This window comes from Myripristis murdjan, chromosome 3 (assembly GCF_902150065.1).
Source record: "Myripristis murdjan chromosome 3, fMyrMur1.1, whole genome shotgun sequence".
Taxonomy (NCBI): Eukaryota; Metazoa; Chordata; class Actinopteri; order Holocentriformes; family Holocentridae; genus Myripristis; species Myripristis murdjan.
The window spans coordinates 1,461,256-1,488,689 of NC_043982.1; the positions used below are offsets into that span (position 1 = coordinate 1,461,256).

General features: G+C 40.8%; 4 protein-coding genes across 7 annotated transcripts in view; 3 read left to right on the top strand and 1 right to left on the bottom strand.

Annotated features, from left to right (window-relative positions):
* The window catches only part of tipin (timeless interacting protein), a 10,320-nt gene extending 2,250 nt beyond the window's left edge, over nucleotides 1–8,070 (bottom strand). The window contains exons 1-7 of one of the 4 annotated variants that reach the window (XM_030048623.1): nucleotides 7,959–8,070; nucleotides 4,006–4,155; nucleotides 3,552–3,645; nucleotides 2,161–2,236; nucleotides 1,932–2,054; nucleotides 1,762–1,825; nucleotides 1,280–1,498 (exon numbers count right to left, since the gene is read on the bottom strand). In XM_030048623.1, the coding sequence (XP_029904483.1) occupies nucleotides 1,280–1,498; nucleotides 1,762–1,825; nucleotides 1,932–2,054; nucleotides 2,161–2,236; nucleotides 3,552–3,645; nucleotides 4,006–4,155; nucleotides 7,959–7,998 (766 nt within the window). In that variant the 5' untranslated portion in view covers nucleotides 7,999–8,070. Of the gene's footprint in view, nucleotides 1–1,279; nucleotides 1,499–1,761; nucleotides 1,826–1,931; nucleotides 2,055–2,160; nucleotides 2,237–3,551; nucleotides 3,646–4,005; nucleotides 4,156–4,587; nucleotides 4,661–5,523; nucleotides 5,701–5,796; nucleotides 5,946–7,958 lie in introns of those variants that run through there. The other 3 variants (XM_030048625.1, XM_030048624.1, XM_030048627.1) reach the window with 3 other exon arrangements.
* Nucleotides 8,071–8,284: 214 nt separating this feature from the next.
* Nucleotides 8,285–26,579, top strand: LOC115357218 (histone H3). Its single transcript, XM_030048629.1, has 3 exons — nucleotides 8,285–8,715; nucleotides 14,505–14,508; nucleotides 26,570–26,579. The coding sequence occupies exon 1, from the start codon at nucleotides 8,301–8,303 to the stop codon at nucleotides 8,709–8,711; it is 411 nt and encodes a 136-aa protein (XP_029904489.1). The 5' UTR covers nucleotides 8,285–8,300; the 3' UTR covers nucleotides 8,712–8,715; nucleotides 14,505–14,508; nucleotides 26,570–26,579.
* LOC115357217 (histone H2A-like) lies at nucleotides 9,337–11,619 on the top strand. Its single transcript, XM_030048628.1, has 2 exons — nucleotides 9,337–9,999; nucleotides 11,506–11,619. The coding sequence occupies exons 1-2, from the start codon at nucleotides 9,617–9,619 to the stop codon at nucleotides 11,567–11,569; spliced, it is 447 nt and encodes a 148-aa protein (XP_029904488.1). The 5' UTR covers nucleotides 9,337–9,616; the 3' UTR covers nucleotides 11,570–11,619.
* sh3gl3a (SH3-domain GRB2-like 3a) overlaps nucleotides 15,680–27,434 on the top strand; it is a 39,053-nt gene continuing 27,298 nt past the window's right edge. The window contains exon 1 of the mRNA XM_030048622.1: nucleotides 15,680–15,862. Within this exon, the coding sequence (XP_029904482.1) occupies nucleotides 15,818–15,862 (45 nt within the window). The 5' untranslated portion in view covers nucleotides 15,680–15,817. The remainder of the gene's footprint in view (nucleotides 15,863–27,434) is intronic.

Here is a 27,434-nt window from a genome sequence, read left to right on the forward strand (position 1 = left end):
GACTAAATTGTAACTTTTACAGCTTGGCATACAGCAGAAATGGATTCAGCATTAAATAATCATACAGAAACAACAGATAAAGTGCTTTTCCTCAAAAATGCCTACCATGTTGTTTTCTAAGGGGCTTTTTTCAATTTTCGGTCCTGAATATACGCTAGCCAGCTCGTTGGCTAGCTGGCTTGCAGTGGTGGTTGTGGTGGGGGGGGCAGAAAGTGTTTGAGAAACTGAGTGTGTATAACTGTATTTTTTCTTAATTTAATGTGTATTTACATTTTTTAAATATTTTAATGAATCATTTTTATATTTTTATTCATTTTAACAAATCAAATGCCTGCTACGGCCACTAGGGGGCGCTTTTGTGATGGCCCAATATCCAGATTTGTTTGAAATATATCCACCAACACATCTACCAAATTTGGTGCTTTTATCACAAAATGAACGATTGTTGTGATATATTGAGCTAAGCCGCCCCACTATACAACATGTTCTAGTGTTCTAATTGCAACTTGTGTCAAGTAGTAATTGTTTATTTGGGAAACTTCTTAATCATTTTACCAAATGAATGTATATATAAATAAATGAAGAATTCATCCAAAAGGAACAGCAGATAGATATATTTTCTGACTGAAAAGGTGTAGGTTGAATCCTTTGCTTATTATAGCTATCTTTCTTACATGACATAACTGTTATGCAACTCTTTAACGACTAAGTTTAGGTTATACAAAACAAAAAGTAACGTCCCAAACTTTTCATGCGGTGTTCATACTTCAGTTTAGGGCTGTGCAATATATCAATATTATATTGATATGATGTGAGGGTAGATATCGTCTGGAATTTTAGATATGGTAATCTCATGTTATAGTGTAAGTGTTGTCTTTTCCTGGTGTACTGCAGTAAAGAGATGCAGTTTTCTGAATGTATTAGACTGCTGTAGCTTTTCTATTTGTTTCAGTTTGCTCTTCAAATCCACATTACTGATGATTGTTTCAGAAATCTCTTTTGCTCTCATATAACTTATGAAAGCAACAACAGTCATCACTACAATATTGTCACAATATTGATATTGAAGTATTTGGTCAAAAATATTGCAGTATGTGACCTAGCCATACTTCAGTTTTATATTTGTTAACCACGTTATTGTTCATTAAACAAACCTATTCCTCTGAATTCATACTAGCTCTCTCTAATTTCTTATGTTTTTATGTACAATGTCCAGAAGGTCCTTGTTAGCGGTTCTGTGCTCCTCAACCTTTTCTCGTGTGGGAGGAGCACAGCTGACCTGTGTGCTGCTGCTGCTGCTGCTGCTTGCGGGCCAGTCTCTTCTCCAGGGCCAGCTGTCTGTTCAGCTCCATGCGTTTGCGTTGCTCCTCAGTCAGGGCTGGGGCAGCGGGGGCCGGGGTGGAGTGGACAGGACCTTGCAGGTGATCAGGGAAGCCCCCTCCACCAAATGGGTCTGGGTCTTGGAAGACCTGTGGTGCAGGGGCTGCTGCCTCCTCATCTAGGTTCAGAATCTCAAGTTAATCTTTCATGGAATCATGTCATTCTGTGTATTTTTTAAATTACCTGTGTATAGATGCAAACACTGTGTGAAACCTTTTTCTCCCCCTCATACAGCACAATGGATCTCTGTTTGTTGTGGTCTTTATTTTGGTGGCTTGACTCCTGCTATTTGCTGCCACACTGAACCCAAGTATAGCAATTTCTCACCCTGAGGGGGCGCAGCGCTGGCACATAGGCAGAGCTGGTACTGTTATTACCTACCATCTCTACTGATGAAATCGTCATGTGTCAGCGGCATGTCCAGTCGTATTCGCTTGAGACAAGTCTGAGACAAGAAAAAAATGAAATGATTTAACATGCTATTCTGACAGAAAACTGAACAGCTCTTATCAGTGGTCGGCATGTCAAAGAGAAATCCGTCTTCATCTGACCTGAACTTCTTTTTTGCTGCCGAGCTTCTCCACTTTGTCAATGAAGTCCTCAAACTGCAGTTTGGGGTACAGCCTGTGGGCCCAGTTCTCCATCTTCTGCATGAGCAGCCGCAGGTCCTCTGCCTGACAGGACACACACAAATGCTGTGCCTCGTGTTCACAACACACTCTGAGTGACTACAAGCAAAACTCCAGTGACTGTGCTGGCAGATTTGTGGCCAGCTCTTACCTCATGGCCCTTGCCTTTGAAATGCACATTATCGAACAGCGTGCGCAGAGCTGGAAGTCCTCTGTCTGATGTCAGCCTGGAGACAAAACACTATCTCAGTGTCATCTATGTTAATGTTCTAGCTGGAACACTGATGATAAAGTGATCGCTGAATTCAAAGTACATGCTTAAATCATATTTTAAGAGTCTTTGTGGCTCAACCTGCTATTGCTGATGAGTGACAGAGACTACCAGAGAGATCAATTTAACTTTGTTGCCATGATAACATTAGCCTGCAGTGTTAACTGTAAATACTAAGTGTTACTGGAGTTTCAAATTATGCAAGAGGCAACGGCTCATGTATCTTTAAATAGCACTGGTGTCAGTGCAACAGGGACCTATTTAAGCTTCCACACTGCAAATGTAACATTACTCATCTGTATGATGTCGAGTCTCTTACAGCTAATTGGAATCTATTAGCAAACGTCCATGAATTCATTTGCTGGTTCATTATTTAGCCAGATGACTAGAAAAAAAAACCCCAAAAAGCTATGACGTTATTTCTTGCATTTAGCTAGCATAAAGGAGTCAGTCTCATTCCATGTCTAACTGAATTACCTGTTAACAGCAACACTGCCGAAATGTCTTGAAGCTGTTTCATGTAACACGGAGTTGAGGGAAACTGCTGTAATATACTTCAGACATAACAGAACTGTATCTAAGGCCTCTGTCGATCCACGTGGTGGAATGACCAAGTATAGCTACTCAAGTACTCTTCTAGCTAGCACATTTGAGGTACTTGACTAGTACTTTAGAAACACTTCTAATGTTTCTGCACCTGATTTTAAAGGCAAACATATTACTTTTTACTCTTAAAATTCATTTGACTTAGATGACTTAGTTAATAGTTACCTTGCCAATTCAGTTGAGTCATGTAAAATGAGAGTCTACCAATACAATCATGTGGTAATGCAGGTAGGCTATTCAGCCCTATAAAACCAATTAAAATGAGCTCCACCTTTACCAGATGCAATATTTAAGTGATGAACACATTAACACAGCAGTACTTATAATCCAGTAGTGAAATGCGCTTATACTTTTGTTACATTAAGTGTATTTTGCTCGTCATAATTATATTTACTTCAGTAAGATTTTGAATGGAAGACTTATACTTGCGTCAGAGTATTTTTACACCGTAGTATTGCTACTTTTGCTTAAGAGAAAAATCTCAGCACTTGTACTATTTAATACATACATCGACTGTAGAGGGTGTACAGTTTTCAGAGACAAAGATTTTCATTTTTACTGTAAATGCATATCGGTTCCAAATATCGGTAATTGGCCTCATGAACAACTAATAATCGGTATCAGCCCTGAACAACCCATACAGGTCGAGCTCTACTATTAGGTACCTCTGGGAATCCAGCTTGGGCTGTGGTCTCTTGACTGCCGTCCTTTTGGCAGCAGGAACCTCGGCCAGTTTGGACACTTCGCCCTCTCCGTCACCTGCATCAACAACACCACACATGATTTATGTGACAGGGCAGCTTCCTAAGTGGCAAGTGCCTGTATCTGCAGCAGGAAGCACTGTTGTAACGGTTAAACACCAGCTTAAATACAAAAGATCTTTTTCCTAGTGGCCATTCTGACATGAACAGAAGTGTAAACACAGGCATTAATAATGATATTAATTAAGGTTCCAATTCTATGTAGCTCTTATTGGTGCTGCCAGGGCCGTGCTGGTTCAAAGGAAGGGCTCTGCTACCCTTAAATGGAACAGAACCTTAATTAATGTCATTAGTAACGCCTGTGATTACCCTATTTCATTTCAGAATGGCTGTTGTGAATTCTCAGCATGCTCCTCACCGTTTTCAAAAGGGTCGGCTTCCTCTCCTGCTCCCTGGCCTGGGGAGTGGGGTGGTGGGAGAGGTGGGAAAGGTTCATCCTCTGTGTGGTCGTAGTGAGGCATGTCAAAAAGGCCGTCTTCCATTGGATCAAGCTCGTGGCACCAGAGTCCTGGACAGAGGAGGCAACACAAGCAGCAGCACAGGTGATAGCTTGGCTGAGAGGGAGTTTTAAGGAGGGGTGAAAGCGCACTGTGTTGAATTAACAACAAAAGACAAAAAGAGAGCCTCACTGTGAAACGGAATGCATTGTTTTATCTCAATTATCTTGTTTTCATAATCATCGGGAGCCAAATTCATAACTTAAAATAAAATGCAATTAATTCCCCAGCCCTAGTCACACCCAGACAAGCAAGACAAAAGTAGCTCTATTGTGAAGAGACTGATCGAATTTTGGAAATGATCAGAGCAGTGGAAACAGAAGAGACAATTCAATTTTGGTTATTAGAATTAGTGAAAGAATAGATTCCAGAGCCACACACCATTCCAGTTGGTGGCGGTAATGCTGGCTTCAAACAGAGGTAAATGAAAAGCCCAGCCTGACCTCATTAATGAGATCTCATCTGTCATGTTCAGAACTGGGAGGACTGGCTGTGAAGTCAAATTCCTAGGCAAGCTTGAGGGAAATGAAATAGCAAATTCTATAGCAAAGGCAATCCTAACAAAAAAAAAAAAAAAACAGAAATAGATGTAAATATATCATTGGGAAGAGTGGAACTTAGAGGAAAAATCAAGGAGGGGGTTGAAAGAGAATGGCAGGGATAATGGGAAAAAGAAAGGAAAGGAAGGCACTGTTTTTCTTTGCCTCCTCAGACTACAAAAATCCAGCTATTGTTCTGGTACCCGAAGGGATTCGGTTAAAATTTGCAAACTGAGTACTTGGACATTATATGAAAACATCCAATTGGATGATGTGAGTGTGGATGTCCTGCAACAGTCAAGCACATTTTCCTGGATTGGAGGAAATACAGAACTGACGGATCGTGGACTCGTGTTATTCTCTTTGGCCAAAGTGGGAACCAGCAGCTGATCAAAAAAGCAGTTAAACATTTCCTGCATGATTCAGGCTTCTATGTGAAAATATCAAGTGTGGTCATGTTAGTCAAGTTTGTCCTGGGGAGGGCAGTAATATGCCTAGTAGCGTCTAAACTACCAGAAACAACGAAGAAGAAGAAGAAGAAGAAGAAGACGACAACATACTACAGATATGAGTGTACAACTTGCTGTATCAGTGTGTAGCATTCTAAAATCTACCATTCTCCATTAGTGATCAAATATGTAAGGCCGTGTCCCTCGTACTAGCAGCATGGTATGACTGTCGGCTCACTACCGAGCACATCACAGCAAAAACAGTCCTTCTCGTTCTCATTCAGACCTCTACCTTTACTGACAGTAAGGTTGGTATGTCGTCCATAAGGAGGGATGACAAACTAACAAGAATATGTTGTAAAACGTCCGATATTCAACACTCAAATCTGACCATGGAACGAGAGAGGCTTGAAACACATGAAGTCGGTAAGCTTCAGGAGTAGCCGCCTGTAGCTAGAAGAGAGGAACACTATGCTGCTAATGTTGTTAGCTACTGACTGAGGCTACAAGCCCGCGCCAAAACCTGCCTACTAGCCAACTGTCACCACACCAAATGAGGAGAAAAGTTGGCGAAGCATTTAAACTAAACCAAGAAGTTTAAAGCACCAACAACAGCTGTCAAGCTGCCGTACATTCAAAGTTAACTGCGATAAGTGTGTCATACCCGGAGCGATCTGGCTGGCAGCAGGTCAATGTTAGCGGGCTTTCGCCTTCGTCGTCTTCTTTGAGCGTTAATGGCGATGGGCTATTACTTGCAGGCGCCTTACCGCCACCTACTGGACTGGAGTGTGGACCGCTAGATTGGCAGGAAAAGAAAGAACTTTACCGCTTTAATCTCAGAGAGTATCAAAGTTTTTTTCTAGCTCCCGTCATTTCTTTTGTCCCTACAATGGCCCTAATACACTGTGGTACTGGTCTCCCTGTTTCTCTTAAGCAGGGAGACTAGTACACACACACACACACACACACACACACACACACACACACACACACACACACACACACACACACACACACACACACACACACACACACACACACTTCAATGGTAAAAGGTGATTCGATCACTTCTAACAGGGGATACAGTCCAGTGCCATGTAAGCGCCATGGTAGAAATCTAACGCATGCATGGCACGACGCAGGAATCACATAGTAGCTTAATAACATCCATTATAAGAAACTCAAATAACATGGTCAGTGTTTCCTGCTCTGCATGTGAGGTTTCACTTTGTTTGTCTGAATTTGCTTTGATCAGTGACAACAATGCCCCTTCAAAATGAAAGCACACTACGGTGTTAATTCAGACTACACCTCAGCTAAATCGGCTGATAGCCTAATGTGAGATGTCTTTTTTTCTTTTTTCTTTTCTTTTTTTTCTGTTAAAAAAAACACGTACACTCTTTTGAAAACTATAGTAAACTAGAGAAAACCAGAGAGGACCAAAGTATTAATACTGACGAAGGGAACAATGGTCTGCAGCTGGCGCGAATGAATGCACGAACTTTGTGTGTGTGTGTGTGTGTGTGTGTGTGTGTGTGTGTGTGTGTGTGTGTGTGTGTGTGTGTGTGTGTGTGTGTGTGTGTGTGTGTGTGTGTGTGCGCGCGCGCACACGCGTGTTTTGGTTTGGGGGCGTGCACAAGAGTTGTGTAGCCTAGTGCCTCGTTAGCCACCATCTGCACCTTAACCAATCATACAGATGGAGCTGCACAGTGAGGGTTACGTCGACTTGGTCTATAGAAAGACGCAGCAGCGGCGCAACATAACAATGCTCCTGGACAGGGTAGAGCAGGGGGGATTCATTAGAACTATAATAAGCTTTATTGGCCGAGTATGCGTTCACATACAAGGAATCTGATTCCGGTAAACGTTGAAACTTTCAGTGCAAATAGAAAAAGTGAACAGTGCAAACTGATATAAATTAAATAAAAAAATCAGAAAACAGCAGGGGCAAGAAAAAATAAACAACTAAACAAACAACCACTATAACAACTATGTAAAGGCATATGTGCAGTGATATGCCTTTGATGCAGTGTGTATGGACCTGACACTCTGTGACTATGAAGAGTTCATCAGAGCAACAGCCTGGGGGAAAAACTGTTTCTGTGACAGGTGGTTCTGGCGAACAGTGCTCTGTAGCGCCGACCAGAGGGGAGAAGTTGAAACAGTTTGTGTCTGGGGTGAGAGGGGTCCTACCGGCCCTATTTCTCTGTCCAACCTAAAGTCACTAGGAAATGCTCTTGTATCATCTCATCTCATAGAGACGCAGTTAAGTTGTGCAGGCTGAGGTTGGGGCACTGTGGGTTAAATCAGAACCTGTTTATAATAGGAAAGAATGACCATGACACAGGGCTATGTCAGTGTGGGCAGCCAGAAACAATCAAGCATTTGTTCCTAGAATGCAGTAACACAGAGAGACACCATCTATTTATAAGGATGTCTGAGCTAGGAGTGGAGGCCTTTTCTGTTCTCTTTTTTTGGCCATAATAAGGCCATAATAAGAACCACCAATGATTTCCAAGGTAGTACTGCAGTTCCTGCATGATACTGGAGTCTATGGGAAGATCTAATTAAACAAGACACCACTGGAGGGCAGTAATACGCCTTGCGGTGCCTACACTGTCGGAAATTAAAAAGAAGAAGCAGTACATCATTTGTTGGAAGGTTATGTTACTTGTCTCCGACCAAACTCTACATATACATCTTATGACATAATAACACAGATCATCTATACCTCTTCTGATCTCCTTAAACTCATTCGTTTCATCAGACGTTTACATCATCAGAAATACTCCATAAAGACGTTTTAAGGGAGCATTGCATACTCATCTCTACCTTTTTTTTTTTTTTTAAGTTCAATCATTAACATTTGTTACTTAAATAGATGAGACTCACTGCACATTGCTCTTGCTTATTCTTTTCTTTATTTACCTTTTGTAACTATTAGATACAAATAACCTAGAATCTCTCAGACATCATGGACAGTCACCACTAAAACAATAGGCAGTTGGCGGGAATTTTAAAACGCCATTCCTGCAATCAGACGCATGCGCTCCTCTACAGTGGACCAATCAGCGTCAGCCAGGGCTCCAGCGTTGGCTATATAATACGGACAAGGCAGCATAAGCCCCATTCATTCTTCCACTGTGAAGAGAGTTTGTGCTGTAAACCATGGCTAGAACCAAGCAAACCGCCCGTAAATCCACCGGAGGCAAAGCCCCCAGGAAACAGCTGGCCACCAAGGCGGCAAGGAAGAGCGCCCCGGCCACCGGCGGCGTCAAGAAGCCTCACCGCTACCGGCCCGGTACCGTGGCTCTGAGAGAGATCCGCCGCTACCAGAAGTCTACCGAGCTGCTGATCCGCAAGCTGCCCTTCCAGCGCCTGGTGCGAGAGATCGCCCAGGACTTCAAGACCGACTTGCGCTTCCAGAGCTCGGCCGTCATGGCTCTGCAGGAGGCCAGCGAGGCTTACTTGGTCGGCCTGTTCGAGGACACCAACCTGTGCGCCATCCACGCCAAGAGGGTCACCATCATGCCCAAAGACATCCAGCTGGCCCGCCGCATCCGTGGAGAGAGGGCTTAAACTAGTCCGGACCAGTTCACACAACGGCTCTTTTAAGAGCCACTTCCAGCTTCAAATAAGAGCCACAAATCCTGTACGTAATCATGAGTTATGAAAAAACGATGGAGTTCAAATACTACTATGTAAAAGTACTCAGACTGTTATAACTCATAAACTAGATGAAACTAAGTGTTGGCTGGCAGCATCTAACCTCCGGTCCAGTATTACAAAACACGAAATACCAATTTCAAGGTAAATTAATACTTGATGAAATACGAGATTCCACATTTGAAAGACAGCCACAAGTTTACCTCTAATTTTGCAGTCATTTGTCTTAAACAATGTTGATTTACAAAAACCCAGCTCAGCTGTACATAGTGTGACAGATGAATGTATAGACACTGAAAGCATATACAAACGATAAAACCTACATTTATGTAGGATCATAGAGAAAATTAACTGATTATCTACAAACGCTCAAGTTTTATTGAGGCCAGATCTTATGTGCAAGTTATCAATTAAAAGACTTCTCTATAATAATATAGTAATGAACGCCAAAGGGGGTTGTGAGTAAAAACTAGTTTGCTGAATGAACTTTTTCGAACACATCAGACTAGGAGCGATGAATTAAGGGAATCCGTAAAACGTGACGCTGTTTTGCATCATCAACAAATTTGTCTGATTGGTTTCTAGTCAAGACCCTCCTCCATTAGCGCAACAGCGGCGAAATGCCCGGCGATGATTGGTCAAAAGTTGTGTGAAAATGTCCGCCTAAATTCAAACTAGGCGCGCGCTGCCTGTGTGCTGGCAGCCTCTTTCCTCATTGGATGCTGGTAAACCTCCCCGCGCGCTCTCAGTGTATATATAGCCGTGCTTGGCCGGTACAGTTTATATTCTTTCAGGCTTAATTGTGAGACGACTTCAACATGAGTGGAAGAGGAAAAACCGGCGGCAAGGCTCGTGCTAAGGCAAAGACCCGTTCATCTCGTGCCGGGCTCCAGTTTCCCGTCGGCCGTGTCCACAGGCTTCTGCGCAAAGGCAACTACGCCGAGCGTGTGGGTGCCGGTGCCCCGGTGTACCTGGCGGCTGTGTTGGAGTATTTGACGGCTGAGATCCTCGAGCTGGCCGGCAACGCCGCTCGTGACAACAAGAAGACCCGTATCATCCCGCGTCACCTGCAGCTGGCCGTCCGCAACGACGAGGAGCTCAACAAGCTGCTGGGCGGAGTGACCATCGCTCAGGGCGGCGTGCTGCCCAACATCCAGGCCGTGCTGCTGCCCAAGAAGACCGACAAGCCGGCCAAGGCCAAGTAAACCGAGCAACTACCACCGTTCGACCACAACCCAAAGGTTCTTTTAAGAGCCACACACGTCTCAGTCTGAGCGGCTTCCTTAGTCTGGTCTCACCACATCAGTGCCTACTGGGTGCTGGACAATTTACAGTAGGATCAGCTATTTGGGCATGTACAGCGCATACTGAACAACGTTTTATATGGTTCAGAACATGCTGTACATTCATGCAATTTATCACTCACTTTTACCAGTTTTTAACCAGACCTGGAAAAGTCAAGCGTAATGTTTTGAGGCAGCTCTGATCAAAAAGTGGTTTTATCCCAGAAATTGTCCTTTTTATCCTTCCATGTGCTCAGTCAAACCACTGTTGCTTTCCCACTGGAGAGCCGAGTCCAGTCAGAAGATGTCACATCTCATCAACCCAATCTCGAAACAGATTCAGATGAAAAGGAAAAATACATCGAGGGACAGTTTATTAATGTTAAATATGATGACAAACAGTATGTGGAACAGATCATGGGGCTATATGGTGGGGAGGAGCTGCAGGTGAACTGTATGCAACAACTTGGGAAGCTTTTGTGTGGCCAAACAAATCAGATTGTACTTTCTATCATCCCAATCAAATTGTCTGTGGAATATCAGAACCTTTGGCATGCAGTCCGTTTGTCGTTTTGTCTTATTTATGAAAATGAAGATGAGAAGATAGGTGAGGATGACAGCAGAGGAGAGAAGGAGAGGAGAACGGGGAAGAGGGACGCATTTACTCATTTACATTTGTAATAAATGAAATCAATTTTAATGAAAACAATTTAAATTTGTTATAAATGAATGTTTGCTGTAACCGGTTTAGTGGCACTAATACAGCAAATCAGTGAATAATTTCAGATTCCAATACAAAATCTAAAAGACAGTATATATTTTAGGAAATCTAAGAGTCAGTACTATGCAACTCAATAATTTTCATGCCTAATATTTGAAGTAAAAAAAACAGCAACACTTTTTTCAGGCTGAAATGTCAACCACCTATATACACTCAGTGGACACTTTATTAGGTCCACCTGTACAATCTAATGCAGTTAGGTGCAACAGCTCTACCATAACACAAACCAAAATATCTTCTCATATCAGGGTCCATAAAGCAAATCACTTCAAGTCAGGATCCCAGGCTTAATGAGAGGCAAGTTGGTATTGGTGTTTCTTCTTAAGAAACACAAGTGATGAGACCTGCCATTAAGTTACTGGAACAGATCAAGAGTGAGTTTGGACATATGTGTTTTGATGTGTGTCCATCAGCCATTGTCCTGGATCAAGTCAACTGTATTAAAACATTACATTAACTGCATGTTGAGGTATTCTTAAAAGTGCTGTAGTTCGAATGTATTCAATTTAATATTTATTTATCTTATTTGCATCAGCAGCCACCAGGGGGCATCATTATGCCTCTGGGTGGCCAAATGCTCTATAGCCATTATTGGAGATACAACCTAGTGAAAGTCACGCATTTCCACTCTTCTGATCTGCAGGTGCTGCCTCACAGCTTGTACACAGGAAAATCTAGGATGTTCCACCGTTACGCTGGCTGCATAGCTGAGATCCTGAAGCCTGTCAAGTCAAATAAACAAGACAAAAATAAGCACAAATATACAAAAATCAGCACAGTTCATACATTGATTTCTTCTTCTTTTATGTTCTGCTCTTTGTTATGCATACATTCCTTTTCCTCCATTGGTGATGTAAGCAGTGTGAGTGTAATAGCTATTCTTAAAGACCCATATATCTCTATCTATCTATCTATCTATCTATCTATCTATCTATCTATCTATCTATATACAGTACAGGCCAAAAGTTTGGACACACCTCATTCAATGCGTTTTCTTTATTTTCATGACTATTTACATTGTAGATTCTAACTGAAGGAATCAAAACTATGAATGAACACGTGGAGTTATGTACTTAACAAAAAAAGGTGAAATAACTGAAAACATGTTTTATATTCTAGTTTCTTCAAAATAGCCACCCTTTGCTCTGATTACTGCTTTGCACACTCTTGGCATTCTCTCGATGAACTTCAAGAGGTAGTCACCTGAAATGGTTTTCACTTCACAGGTGTGCCTTATCAGGGTTAATTAGTGGAATTTCTTGCTTTATCAATGGGGTTGGGACCATCAGTTGTGAGTGATGCTGAATGTACTACACTTTAGAGTTGTAGTGTTATACTAAGCTATATGATCTGGCCTGCAATTAATAGACTGGTAAATAGACACAAGATATGACTGTATAGAAAAGATTATGAACTGAGAACAAAATTCATGTTTTTTTCCTCCAGCCTACTGATTCCAGCTAACTTTGCCTGTGATAAATTATTCATAACTCTTTTAACTCTCTTCCTCTCTCAGTGTACACCTTCATTCATGAAAACAACACAACTCTCAAATTCGGTCCTGTCACTGACATGTGAAACAAGCATTTCTAATATTTCTCATATGAGGTAGGGGGCAGTGGTGTCTTTAAACTTTGTAAGAATCAGGGCTCAACAATGAGTATGACTGCAGGGCCAGTTGTAAAGGTGTAAAATCAAGCCAAACAGCAAATATTAAAAGGATGCTTCAAATTTGCTTTGTGATATAAAACTTTTATTTTTTAGGGATGAATCTGCAGCCAGGAGGGAAACACAAGCGTGGTTTTATGTTGATTATGTCATTGTTATTTATTTATTTACCTCCATTTATTCATTTATTTTTCCTCCAACATGTTTTTTTTTTTTTTTTGTTAATCATTTGAATGCATTTTTATTATTGCTATTATTATAAGTAATGTATTTTCATTTTTTGGTATTATTATTTGTGTTGTGAGTGATGTATTTTCCCCAGTCTTTTTTCTTCTTCTTTTTCTTTTTAACTTACTTATTTAACTCTCTCATTTAACTACGATTTTACTGCCCACTTGTGATTGGATCTTACTTTCCTGCTCTATATGCAAAAAAAAAAAAAAAAAAAAAAAAAAACCTCTGAATTTTACATGGAAGAAGAAACTTGCATATAGGGACCCCTAAATAGGGGAGCTCATGTCTTATTAAGGGGACTTTTTATTCATTACCCATCTGCTTCATAGCTGACCTGCACCTCACTTCAGTTCCTGCAGTTTGTATTTGGCTCATCAGCTGACAGCTGAGCTGCTGGGCAGAATCAGGCAGGAGGGTTTCTCTATTGGAAAAGTGACGGTCTGGCCAGTGTCGGGGTGTTGGGCTGGACAAGACAGGATGTGAGCTTAGTGGACAGTCCTTCAATGTGTGCTCAGACACATGTCTGTTAACACCTCTAATGCGATGCGGACAAAAGCGTTCCAGGCCACCTTTGAATGTGTCCTGAGATTCGATCACTCAGGCCACATTGAGGACGCATGGCTGCTATTTACACCTGTACATAGAGGTGTCAGCTTTTGTCTGGATTTCTAAGGACAGATCTTAATACCAGGTGGGAACAGCCTCTTGCATGGAAGAAAGACTTGCAGAGTCTCTGTCTCTCTCTCTAGAGAGAGAGATAGAGACTTTGAGCCCTAGAAAAGTCTGTTCCCCTCTTTTTGGGTGCCAGAAGCAGCACCAGCTCGTTGCACCTCTTGGGCAGGAGCCACTGCCTTCCCCCACTCCTCCAGCTGTGGTCTGCAGCTGTAGACAGACATAAACACAGTCACACCTAAACACACATGCACACACATCTGTACATAGTCTTTAGTTAGATCACATATTGTGTGTTTGGTTTTACTTTGCCATTTTTCAATAAATGCTTTGAATCTACCAGCTGATCTGTTTAATGTTGTGCTAGAGTGAATTTTATCAACCTCTACACTGCAGAGCTCCAAGATCCGTCAACATATACTAGCTATTTATATTGTAATTTTGGTTGTATTTATTAAGTTAGTTGTTTATTGAGTGCCAAACTGGTAGTTTAGTATATGTATAATGAGACTATATAACTCAATTGTCTATCAGTTTGCCTTTTCAAAGGGTGGTGCTCTGAGGCGGATTTAATGTAAATCCTATTTTTCAACATAATCCTTAATTATTTCTGATTGCCCAAATTGATTATAAGGCTATACCCAACAAACAGTGCTGGTGTATGAGGTAGTAGCCCCACCATAAGATATACAAAGGGATCACATGTTATCTATTATCACTTATTTAAAAAAAAAAAAAGTAGAATAAATAAACAAATACATAAAGGACTACTACTACCACCACCACTACTACTACTACTACGAGTAAGACTAATAATAATAATGATAATGATAATGACAATGATAATGATAATAAATTAAGTCCAGATGCCATATCATGATGCCATGATCATTACTTGTAGGTTTATATTTATAGTTATAGTTTTATTTAAAGTGAATGTGAGTCAGTTGGAGAGGTGTGTTACAGTTGTCAGAAAAGTCATTGTGCTAATGGGAGACTGACTGACGGCACTGATTCAGCGCAGCCCTCCAGCCAATGAGAGAGCATCTGTCTACAGATGCGTTACAGTCGCGTGCAGCTGTGTGATCCACACCGTCTATCCAGACGTGAGCCCTGACCCCTTAGTGTTTGTGCGCGAGCTTCCTCTGCTCGTGCCGCTTTCAGCCAATAGGGTTTGAGAAGAGGCGACATCTCTGCGATGCAGGAAACCCTCTCCTCCTCCTCCATGGATTTATCCAGCAAGCAAGCTAAGTAACTCATGTAACTTCCGGTTACTACTTTCAAAATAAAGGCGCTGATTAAAGTGTTGTATTGTGAGTAATACGTTGAAAATGAAGAATTTATTTTCCAAAGATTTTGAACAGTACTTAAAAACTATTAAAGGCCATAAAAAGGACAAGAGACCTTTGTGTTCCGTATGTGTCTTGCCTCTTACAGAAGCTATACAATTATAAATTGTGCCTCAATTTTTGTTGTTGTTGTTGCTGTTGTTGTTGTTGTTGTTGTTGTTGTTGTTGTTGTTTTGTGCTGTTCTGCTTTGTTTTTTTGTACTCCCTTTCTGCACGTGCCCCACTGGCATATTTGTATTATCCTCTATAGTTTTTCTTCTGGTCAAAACAAGTGACAAGTCTTTTTTATGAAACAAGTAAACAAACAAACAAACAAACAAACAAGCAAGCAAAAAAAAAAAAAAAAAAACTCTCACAGAGGTATTCCCCTAAGGGAAAAAAGCCGATTACGAGCCGAAACCGTGAACATAACCGGGTCCGGAGCAGGTTGTTACCTTGTAACATAGTAACATGGTAACATGTTACCATGGTAACATGTTACCATGTTGATGAGGCCGGGTCAAGAAAGAGCTGCACTCGTGACATGGCAGACTGTGGCTTTAGCCTCAGCATGCCTCGCTAACCCGCTCTTCGTAGCCCACCCCTCTTATGTGCTCAAGCTTCACCTTTATGAGAAAAAAACACAATACCTACAAACATATCTTGAAAAATGGTCTACCATTATGTGTTTAGCCTAATTTGATTTTAATGAGTTATTTGCGATCTATCTATCTATCTATCTATCTATCTATCTATCTATCTATCTATCTATCTATCTATCTATCTATCTATCTATCTATCATATTTTTATAACCATTTTGATACATGTATTTTGGGGGCGGAATCCCTGTACTTCCGGTATTAGCCGTGCTAGTACTGGCACTCTTGACGCCCCTCAGTTTGGAGCCCTGCTGCTGCAATAGTGAGCGGTTGTGACTGATGAGTGCAGCGCAGTGGACTCGACTACATTTCCCTCTTTGATTTGGATTCTCCCCTCTATTCTTTTGTGTAAACCTTTCTCCGAGAGGTGAAACATATCAGATTTTTTCAAGGATGTCTGTCGCCGGGCTGAAGAAACAGTTCCACAAAGCCAGTCAGGTATGGAGACGCCCGTTATTGCTCCTTCAAATAACAATTGTTTGGATGTGTAGTCTGTATAACGTTGTGTATTTAATACTCAAATGTGACAAATAGCTAAAAGTGACTAGTGGTTTTATTAGTAACATTTGAATCAGCACTGTTGTGGCGCAGATTCAAACAGTGTCTCGAGGAATTCATCCTCAGCACGAGCTGGCTACTTTTTAACCCCGATACGTTCCGTTCTCTCGTGTGTCGGGAACGTTATACCAAACTGCCGTCAAAAATCTAGCAATTTAAACTTTACTTGCTTAACTGCAAATAAATGCGCGGGGTAGAACGTAAAATAAGGCCATTTACGAATGAGGAGGATCTCATGGGAAACGCGGCATATAAGTCAATCACGAAGTCGTGCAAGAATTTAATAAAACCTAACCTATAATACCTTTTACAGTTAGTAATGATTACAGTTCATCCGCTGTGTGCTTTTAACCGAAGAGGAGACTGTGACCAACCGTGGGGATAACAGGCAAAGTTGATTTGTGTTGAAAGAATCACTTCTTGGTTATGGGATATATGCCGAAGAGTGGGTCCTAAAAATATACGCTCTTCCGTTTTTTAGGACATTGAACAAGAAATGCCTGCGATATTAGCTACCTATTCTGGCACACAAATTGTACGATTTTTACTTGGCTTTGCGGAATTGTCTCACCATACACGGAATCTTACTGAGGCTAGCTACTTTTGAAGACCACGAAGGAAAACACAGATAGGCCTAATTTGGCGTTAGGTTGTGCACAGACCGGTATTAGCTTACTATTCTCCAAAAATCTAGACTCTGGACAGATGTCACAACAAATGTACTGCGGCTACGTCCTGTTTTGGCCACCCTCGTGAGGGGAATCATTACAAAACAACAAAAGTACTTAGACCACTTGAGAGTAAGGAGACCATGTAATTATCGATGGTCTCCTAAACTCATCAAACCAAAGAGAAGAATAGCCTAATGCCTAATGGTGAGGGCAGACAGAAAGGAACAAGACCACCAGAACCCTAGCCATCATACGCGCCATCTCTGCCATCGAGCCCGTCTCGCCAACCTTTGTTCAAAAATCTGTTTGTGTCACTTGAATGTGGCTTTGCTTATTGGCAAATGCACACAACGTTACATGGCAGAACACACGTAAAGACCTTTTGCACAACTCTTTCATGCGGCATACATCCAGCACACGTAAATGATCTATCACGGTTTAGAATGAGTTCTCATGGTAGTTTCACAAATTTCTGCCACCAAAATACACCATGGTGGGCGACTGTGAGCAAGAGTGAGCCAGTAGGCACTAACACCTGACATTTTCTTGAGATAAAGTGCTGCTTGGTAGTATTGAAGTGCCTTTTAACATTAATTTCTGCTAGTTATGTATGAACTAGTACTGAAAGTATTAGTTGATTAATTGATTAGTAGCTGGACAGAAAAGTAGTTCATTGTAAATTTCATAAACAATTAGGTAATTTTTTTTTAGCAATTTATCAAGGAAAAATCGAAACGTTTTGGTCATTACATTTTCACTCAGATCACTCGGATACTAAGATTTGATTACTTTTCTCCATATAATTCTATCTATCTATCTATCCGTGTGTGTGTGTGTGTGTGTGTGTGTGTGTGTGTGTGTATGTCTGTGTATATATGGGCCTAATTGCTGGTGCAAAGCATCAGTACATTTTCCGGCTACCTGCATGAATTTGGCTTGAAGTCATGTGCATACATCTTTTACCTATGTTGTCCATCTGTTTGGTGGCTCCCTTCCCTACATGACGCCTACTGGTGCACCTTGCTATTTAACATAACACTGCAGATCCGTATCTTATGTTTCTTAGTCCACTTTAAGGACAGGGTAATGGCCAAAATACGATATTTTTCATATTTTTGATGGTGTGATAATATTTGAGTGATTTGGTTTGTAATATACATTCCACTTGATGAAAATGAGCTCCTCTATTCTACACAGTCTCCTCTATTAAGACTGTTGAGTTTTCATACTGTGCTTAAAAATAATCAGGTTGTGATTTCAGTATATTGCAATCTGTCAATCATGGACTAACTAGCATACTCTCTTTACCTGCAGTGAGAGCTGGTGTGTGAATATGCACAATATGCAAATTTTAACTTTCATTGTGAGTGTTTTACATGCCTCCAATTTAAAAACTGCCAAGTTACTTTTTGCATGGCAATATTAATGTTTGGCACACGAGAGAAAAATACATTTCCTCCTGTTGGTGTTTAATTATGTGACTTGTTGAATATCTAGACTCTGGTAGCAGCGGTGGCAGTTTTATTAATCATTTTGTAACATTCATCTTAAATATTTTTGAATTAAATACCATTGATGATGGCACAGTAAAAATGCATGATAGATTGATACTTGATTCATCCCAAAGGAAATTCATATCTTTGTTTGAATTCATACTGGAAAACCTTAAAATACATTATACCGCCTAGCCCTCCAACAGCTAAATTTATTACTTAAATAGATGAAGAAATATGACCTCATGGGCAGCAAAGTTGTGTAGTGAGTAGGGAGACTCAGAGGACGAGGGATCAAAAAGATAGTACATATGATACAGTATGTTCTTTCTTCAATGTGTGTTGCAAATCAACAACTGAAATACTTTGTTACCTAAAGTCCTGAAGCCTAGTGACTTTCTAGGAGCTCTAGCCAGAACAGGGCATAGATTTCCTGAGTGTGATTGTTATTACAGTCATAAAAGAAACATGTGAGAAAGAAGAAAGAATCATTTGCATGGTTCTTTCTTCCTTCCATGGCATACACCAGTTCTTGCTCAGTCACATACAGTAAGCTACAAGCCTGAACCTGTCTCATTGGCTGCATAACATATTTAGTCACGTACAGAATTCAGCAGCCTGGTCTCATGTGTTCCCACGTTCAGCAGTATTGTCATTTGTTGATACAGCAGCAGACACTGCCTCTGTGCATAATTGAGGCAGTGTCTACTGTATCATTCAAATTCCCACACTAAATGCCATTACTTATCCAACCAAAGGGAGCGCTGACGTTGGCGATGACCTTAGACCAGCCTCTGGGTGAATCATAGATCAGGTCGAACACTAGAGATTTAATTCATCTTTCTGTTCACTGAATGCTACTCGCTTGTCCCCCACCCCCCCACCCCCTCACAGCCAGACGGTAAATCTCATTTTGACTGTTGGTGGTTCTGCATCTGAATATGAATGCTAATATGTGATTATTCAGCTGGGTAAAGTTATTCCATTGTGCACAATTTAAATGTCAACACTCCACATCCTGTGTGTGTGTGTGTGTGTGTGTGTGTGTGTGTGTGTGTGTGTGTGTGTGTGTGAGAGAGAGAAAGAGCATATGTGTGTCTTTGTGTTAGACACATGTTCTGCGTTCCCTGTAGATGTGCTTGTGATATTGTGGTATGTGATCCCCTCCCACAAGCCAATGCAAATCAACACTTTGTACTAGTGGTGCAATTTCACATTGAGCTGGAAATGTTTTGACACTCAAACAGTGTGTTGAATGACGTAATATTCCAGGAACCTCGATAGTGAAAGTAATGCACTTTTTTTGTTTGTTTGCCTTTTTAAAATTAGTTTGGAAGATTTATTTCAGAGACATCATCTAAAGAAGGATCAAAAGGGTGTTATATGCTATCATCATTCATTCCTTTTATTTAGTACATGATGTAAAAAATTCAACTACCCACCTTTCCTTTTGTACACGGTGAGATGAAACATCAATGCGACCTCTGTACAGTATTTTCTGTTCTTCCACCCTACTGGTTTTATCTCGGTATGTTCTTTTCTGAGTCATGCAGCCCGGGATGAGCAATCAAACAGAAGCTATGAAACAATTCAGAGTTTCTGTAATGTTTACTCACCCATAGTGGTTCCCCATTGCTGGGAAATTGCCCACATGGTGAGGAAATATGTGAAAATGACATGCATCTCATTCAGACTTAATTACCTTGCCAAAAATAGACTTTTTTTTTTTTTTTGTATTGGGCTTCATGTCATATTGTAAGCATTTGTTGTAATGTTTGATATTTCACCTGTTTCCTGCAGAGGAAATGGAATAGTGGAGCTTGGGCTGAGACTAGATGTTGATTCAGTCTCTCAATGCTGAAGATCACTGGGAAGGGAAACACTGCTGTTTCCTGTTTGTTTTTACCATATCTGAACAATTTTCCACTGTTATTGTTAAAGGAGGCCAGTCAAATGTAGAGGAATATGAACCATACTCTGCTTACATAAATAAGCATGTGTATGTGCATCTGTGCATGTATTATTTGAGGGGGTGGTGGTGTGTGTATTGTCCATACCATATTAAGCTCCATTCACACTACATCTGAAAGTGTCCCAATTCTGATATTTTCCTCCCTCACATGTGACACAGGTCTTAAGTTTCCTCCTAAGTAAAAAGCTGCCTGGGGATCAATTTATTCAGTTTTGACGAGGACCTTATGTATATAATTCTGAGCTATGCGACCTACATCTGACTTGCATTTGAACACTCAAATCAGAATTTTTCAGTGTTGCTGTGAAAATAAGCTTCATCCCCCTCCCTGAGACATTTGTCATAATTTTGTCCATATGGCCCAGCCGGCGTTAGCATGAAGGACAAAAGACACAAAAGCAAAACAACCGACTTAATTGGGATTTGAGGAGCTGTCTCAACTGAGTCAAAGCAAAAAGGGGCATCAGCCGGAACTGAAATCTGTTAGAAACAAGGAGGAGAAATGTAAGTAGAAAACCAGATGTCACATCTTATGTTATTGTTTCTAATGCATGACTGTCAGCTCATCTTGGTGTCAGATATGGGCTACATCTTACAGTGAGCATCTCCAGCTATCCAAAACAACCAAGTCAAAGCTGCAATTTGGATTTGAGGGAAAGGCCTGCAGTGTGAACACAGCCTTAGAGGCATTCAGGCAGAACACCTGGATGTTACCTGTCTCCCATATCTGGCCTGTCTCGTGACTCGATAATAACGCTCATTTTTCAGTGATTCAATACTCAGTTTAACGTGCAAAGTCCACAGTTGTTTGGGTGCACAGGTTGAACCCATTACCAGTGTGGATTTGTGGCGCAACATTCCTGATAGGCTGACACCTCATACATGGACATAAGGCTGTTTAATCTCTTTCAGTCATTATCTAATCTGTCTGCCTTGCACTGTAATTTGCACTTCATCTGGGTTGGATGAGTTTGTACATTTTAAAAGAATATTTCCATGTGTGGGAGTATGGGCTCTAAACAAAAAACTTAAATGATAAATTACAATAGGATTTAAGATAAGATATAATTTGATTAATATCAAATTAATTCCCCTGTGCTCATTTAGCAGTGGTGCACCACCACAACAAGGAAATAACCACTACTGCAAGAGACAGGGTGAAATTTAAATAAATATTGTAATTTAGTCTTACTTTTATGTAAAACTATAAAAAGGTGTGTTGGAAGTAATGGTAATATGATTAAAAACATTTTAACATTAGAAACCTCAGCTTTAAACATGACTTGGAACCAAACAGTGACAGATATGAACAAAAGTAGAATTGTTACCCAAAGCACCAGAGCTACATAAAATGACAGAGAAAACACTGTGAATTTACTTAAAAGTTATGCTTATCTCCTTCTTATTGAGACTAAGATTATTCATGAAGACTTAAATTCAGTTTTAGTTTTAGTTTAAATCTTGCTGTCTCTTGATGCCCTGCTGAGAAATCAGCCTAGTCACAGTTGTGGAAAACTCATGAAAAATGAAGTTTAGAGTAGCACCAGCCATATAGTCAGTTTATCACCGAAGGCAATAAATTAACACGAACCAAATATAAATGATTGTACATTTAAGCTTCTTCCTAGCAAGTGTCAGTTGTAGTTCCTTTTGTACAGGTAGCTACACTAGGGCCATACTGCATTCATTTCAGATGGCATCATCACTGCATTTTGTTGCAGTTGCATTGTATTAAGATGAAGAGGACTTTTTTTTCTATGTGCATCTGTAATGCATGCGTAAATGAAAGTTGGTGTGGTGTTGCCTACTTTTCTTTCTCTTCAGGAAGTTTTTATGATGAAAACATTTTCAACAAGACTCAGGATGCAGTGACAGTTTGTGTTGTATTACTACATTACTAATGACATCTACTCTGTTTCATTTGAAGATATTTGACTCACACCACATTACATAGACCTTTGTACACAGTACACAACAGCATTGGGCCTGTCTAAAGTGCAGTTGCTGTGAAATAAGTGATTTGAGAAATTCTTATTAGTTTCCACTGTGGGTGATTGACCAAAAAGAAGAGGCTCTTACCCTGATTATGACTTGTGTTCCCTGTAGTCATTAGTGGAAAGATCTGGGGTAAAAGTTGTCTGGGTCTGAGCTGTCACATGGTTTCTTCACCACAGGTCAGAGTGTAAAACATTAAAGGATGTTTGTTTGCACGTGTGTGTGCTGTCATGTGTACACACGGCTGCATATTGCATATCTTTTCTCTGTTGTGGCAGCATGGTATCATAGTAACTTGTGTAGCCCTGCAGGCAGCCACTACAACAGAAACAATATGACACTAGATAAGGATGCAGCTGACTCCTCTGTGAAAATAAACCATTCATCTTTAATGAAGGAGCCATACAGGGACTGAGCCAGGCTCGCCTGGCAGTCTGGCAGGCAGTATTTCAGCTCATAAACATTTCAGCAACTCATCATCAGCATTATTGTGTGCCTCTGTAGCGTGATGTGGCCCAACCATTATCTGTGCTGTCAGTACAGAATTAGCCACTTCCAGTAGAGAAGCAACCTCCCTGCCATTGGATATTGTAACTGATACCAGGATATAACGGGGTGTTGTCAGAGAATTTCATGATTGGTAAAACCTGACACCAAAAGCCTTTTTTGCACATAACAAAAATTGTGATCTTGTATTCATATGTCTTGCATAAGTCTGCCTAATCACTGAATCCTTTCCAGCACCAAGCGATCTGTTATGTGGTTGACCCTGACCTCTGACCTCTGACCTCAGTGTATTATGCTGCCAGCACATTATCATGGCAGATAAGCTTTGTGCTTCCTGAACCATTGTTTTCTTAGGCAGTGTGGTTTATAAATTTACACCGTGATTCATACACCAAAATTCTAATGATTTGACCTCTCTCTTTTTGCTACTTGCAATTCAAAACACATCCAATCAGATTACAGCTTTGTGTGACTCACAAACAACTGAAAGGTATAGAAGTTGATGTTGTGTCTGAAGCTGTATAATAAACATTAAAAGGCTACCACAAACAAAGGAAGAAATACATTTTGCTTGTCAGTGTTACTATTAGCAGAGGCAGTTTGCATGTTATCAGCCTCTACTGGCCCCCTGTGCCTCACTTTACATTGTCTGCCATTGGGTTAGATTTGGTGTGAAATCTTCTGTAATGCTTCATGTCAGGGTTTCACAAACTTTTTCATGTCAAGGACCACCAAAAGCAGGAAAGGAAGAAGCAGCAGGCAACAGGGTTTACAGGAAATGTGAAACAGTAGCACCACAGGCAGTGCTCCAGACTACCTTTTCCACTGGTAGCATTGGTGCTACCACCTTTCACAGTTGGATGTGCCAGCACATTATTTGGTCGCACCTTTTTTTTTGTTTTTTGCACAGCTCAGACCAGGCATGCCCATGGTGAAGCTCCAGTTTTAGTGTCTGTCAAATTTTCTCAGCGTGCACAAGTGAATTTCACAAGAAAACACTGAAAATACTTTATAGATCATCAAATATGCATCCAGTGCTTGCCAACTCTTGTGATTTTCCTGTTCCTCTCCCACTGTTCTCCTGAGGTTTCATTTTCCCCCGATTTTCTCCCTCATTTTGATGAAATTTCAGACTCTGCCAATCCACTATATTTGTTAGAAATGGTATCACTGCTGTGTCTCAATGGTTAACATACATACATTAGAAAGTACAGTCTCCACAGTTTCCTTATTGGCAGGTCTCTCTTATGATTACTGCCATCTCAAGGAAATTCACTTGTCATCAAGGGATTCACTTGTCATCGGCGCTGAAAAATACCCTTGGGGTGTGAACAGCCAAGCTCCTGCACACGTGAATCTACACTTGGCGGTTCATCTGGTCTGAACATGCTAGACATTGCTGTCATTCAGTGGGTCTCCTCATTTCCTTTTCAAAAGAATCAGCTAGGCTATACCCTGATTGATTTTTGGAACATGGTAACAGCTAAACAGATGGTTTCATAAAGTTCTTGTCATCACCTTTAGAGAACGTGAATCCCCTGCACTTGCACAATGCTACCATGAGAAATTTTACCTCACACTCACATGTGTGACCATTAACTGTTAACTGTTGACCATTAACTAAGTGGACAATGATATACTGTAAATGTAGCACCTGCTAAAGTATAGTCTTATAAATTTGTGAAAAACCTGGCCTTGTGCATGCCTACTTTACAGCTGTCCCTACGATCTTACCAAGCGGCCTCACAAAGGAATAATAATTACATCAGTTCTGGCCAGAGCTCGTCAACTAACTGCACAAATGATGGTAATGGACAAGTGTGTCCCTGCTCTGGACTAGCCTCTGTAATGAGGCAATTACCTGAGATACCAAGTTTAACCCAAGCATGACAAAGTGGGATTAATCCAATAATGTTGTGCTGTCTGATGTTTTTCTTTTTCTTTTTCTTTTTCTTTTTTTTGGAGAAAAGATTAACCCGCATGTAATTCCTTTGACTGAATGACAGGCAACGTTCCCTTACTCTGTCCGCAAAGCACTTGAATTTTTAGGTCCTTATTTTGAAGCCCATGCAGATAAAATGCAGTGACCTTGCCCTGGCAAAATAGTTGTTTTGTAACTAGTTCACCACCAGCAGCAGTGCAGTAGCACTGCTTAATCAAAGATCTTAAGGCATCCCTCTTTCCAAAGTGGTTTCCTAAAAGTAGCACCAATTCTCAAGTATCTGTCGCTCACACCCAATCAGCCTGTGCCATGAATGTGAACCTTGATTCACAAAAATAGCACCTTAAGTGTTTGTAGGCAAGCTTGTTAATATTTATTCATTTTTAATTCTATATGGACAGTACAGCTAAAGGGATAGTTCACCATATTTCATTTCCCCCCTCGCTGTTATGTAGGACAGTAGTGGTGCTGGATACTGGCTGGATGCTCCAAATGCTAACTGTTAGCCTCCTGCCATTGAGGTTTCCAAACTTTTTTTTAACCATGGTACCCCTGTTACTCACAGGTCTTGTTCCATTGACAGCTGCATTTGTGTCATGTTCTTGACATACATGCAAGGGAACAGAAAGCCATCTCGCATAAGTAGGAGTTCTCGTACATCCCAAGTTGAAAAACCTATGCAACACATTCACTAGGGCTAATGTTACGTTCATTTTAATATTGTTAAATCTTAGCAATGTCTCTGTTTTTCACTTAGAAACTCCATAGTATGTGTAGTAAAATGAAGTTCATATGAGGTAAAGTTTATTAAGTGAGATGAAAAATTATTATGTGAAACAAGCAGATTCTGTGGCACCCCTGGACAGTTGTCACGGCACAACAGGATTCCACGGCACCCACCTTGGGACCCGCTGTCCTACATAACAGCTAGGGGCACTGTTAAAGGTGCGACAAGCCAAAGGCCTTGCAGGAAGACCACCTCCCTGTATAGAATAATAGGGGGAAGCTAAATAATATCACACTTTTTGTCGGTGAACCATCCCTTTAACATAATTATGTTTCATTTTATAGCTAATAATTACTAATTTCTTGTCACTAGTTGGGGTTTTAACAGATTGGGGGCAGTTTGACTGAGAGTCAAGTCAATGGTTTTGCTGATAGTAGACTAACAGCATTTTTTGTTTCACTTTGATTCCCTGAGAAAAAGCAGAGGTACGGTGTTTCATATCCTGCGTTTTCTTGTAAACCAAGGCATGCTATATCTGCCTGGCTGGCCTGGTGGAGTGAAGAATACAATATCTGTCTGCTACAGCACTGCTATCTCTTCCTTCCTGCACACTGTGAAACTTGAATATGAGAAGACAGTTCCACTCAGCTCAACAAGACTGAATACCCTCCTCCACACACACACACACACACACACACACACACACACACACACAGTATGAAATCTGTGGTTACATGTAAACACAGCATCTTACAGTCATAGTGCTAGCCAGATGTGTGAGTGTGTGTGTGCATACAGTAAATGTTGAAAGAAAGGCTTCTTTCTTGGTGGTCTCCAGCTCAAGGCCTTTCAAACTCTTGTCAATTTTTCCCCCCTCCTCAGACAGAAACATCAGTGGTTGTAGACCTTCATGTGTTAAGATTTAATCCCAGGTAGGGACCCGCATGGGATGATTGTGTTGCTGCTGATGTAGTTTTTAATTGTACAACTGATTATACAAATGGAGAGACCATATTATTGAGATTGAAAAATCTCTGATTTCTTATACCATCTCTAATTGTGATATTTTTTCCTGAATTAAATAAGAATGACAAGCATTCCTCATTTTGTCGAGGCCCCCCTACAAACCCGATTGGGCAGCCACTGGTCTATCCAGCAGCCCACTTCGAACCTTAATATGTGTTACAGAGCTGCGTTTGGAACCAATGATCTGCTTTGCCTTTTGTTGACTATCAAATCAGTGAAGAGCAGCTTCAGTGATGGATCATTGTTTTTATTAGACACACACACATGCATTGTCTCTGTAGATTTCTTATTTGCTGAAAGGCAGTGGAATTCAGGGCAGCCTCGGTATGCACTGCTGCCTTGTGTAATCTTAGTGTGTCCAAGGCAATGTCTCACCCACCTTAAACAAATCCCCTTCAATCTATGTGCCTATCCTCTCCCAGACAGACATGCAGTCAGATGCTTGTTGCAGTTTGTCATTCCCTTCATACAGCTCACAAGGTTGTTGTTGCTGCATACCTTGCAGTTTATTGCTAAATGACTCCATTTAGTTATGACGTGTGCTCCTGCTATCTAAACAACCCTTAAAGGTGTTCTATGTAGCATTTTAAAACCAATAAATCAGGACCACAGAAGTTTGAGACGTGTAATTACTGTAAACAAACCATTACGGGGAAGAGTGGCAGAAGTGCTAAATACAGCCTCTAAGCCTTAAATTCAGCCTCAGAGGTCTAGAAAATATTTCTTTTCTTTTGAAAACAGCCCTGTCATGCAGGCCTATATTCTAAGACTTATTTTGTTGTTTGTTTTTTTAATGTTCATCTCAGCATCAGAAAAGGACTCGTATTTCATTCTAACTGGCATTAAAAATAATCTGTAGTCCTAGATTTTGCTTGATGAAACTAGACTTCCTGCTGCTGGAAATGCATGTACCTGGCCAAGCTTGTGTGCTAAGTCAGTGCGGTCAGCTAACAAGTGTTTAAAGAAACATACATTGTGTAGTGATATGGAAACAAAGTAGTTCCACCAGTTTACAAGTAAAAGGGCTGGAAAAGAGTGTCTATTATGAATTCTAGACATTCTTTCAGTTTTGAGTCACTGCTCAAAATGATGTTGCTTGGGCCATGTACACTTCTCACG

Bases quoted from the DNA above. Each gene is read 5' to 3' on its own strand.
- LOC115357218 (XM_030048629.1), top strand. From the start codon at position 8,301: ATGGCTAGAACCAAGCAAACCGCCCGTAAATCCACCGGAGGCAAAGCC.
- LOC115357217 (XM_030048628.1), top strand. From the start codon at position 9,617: ATGAGTGGAAGAGGAAAAACCGGCGGCAAGGCTCGTGCTAAGGCAAAG. The intron at 10,000-11,505 runs GTAAACCGAGCA...TCTGATCTGCAG, and splicing joins GACAAGCCGGCCAAGGCCAA to GTGCTGCCTCACAGCTTGTA.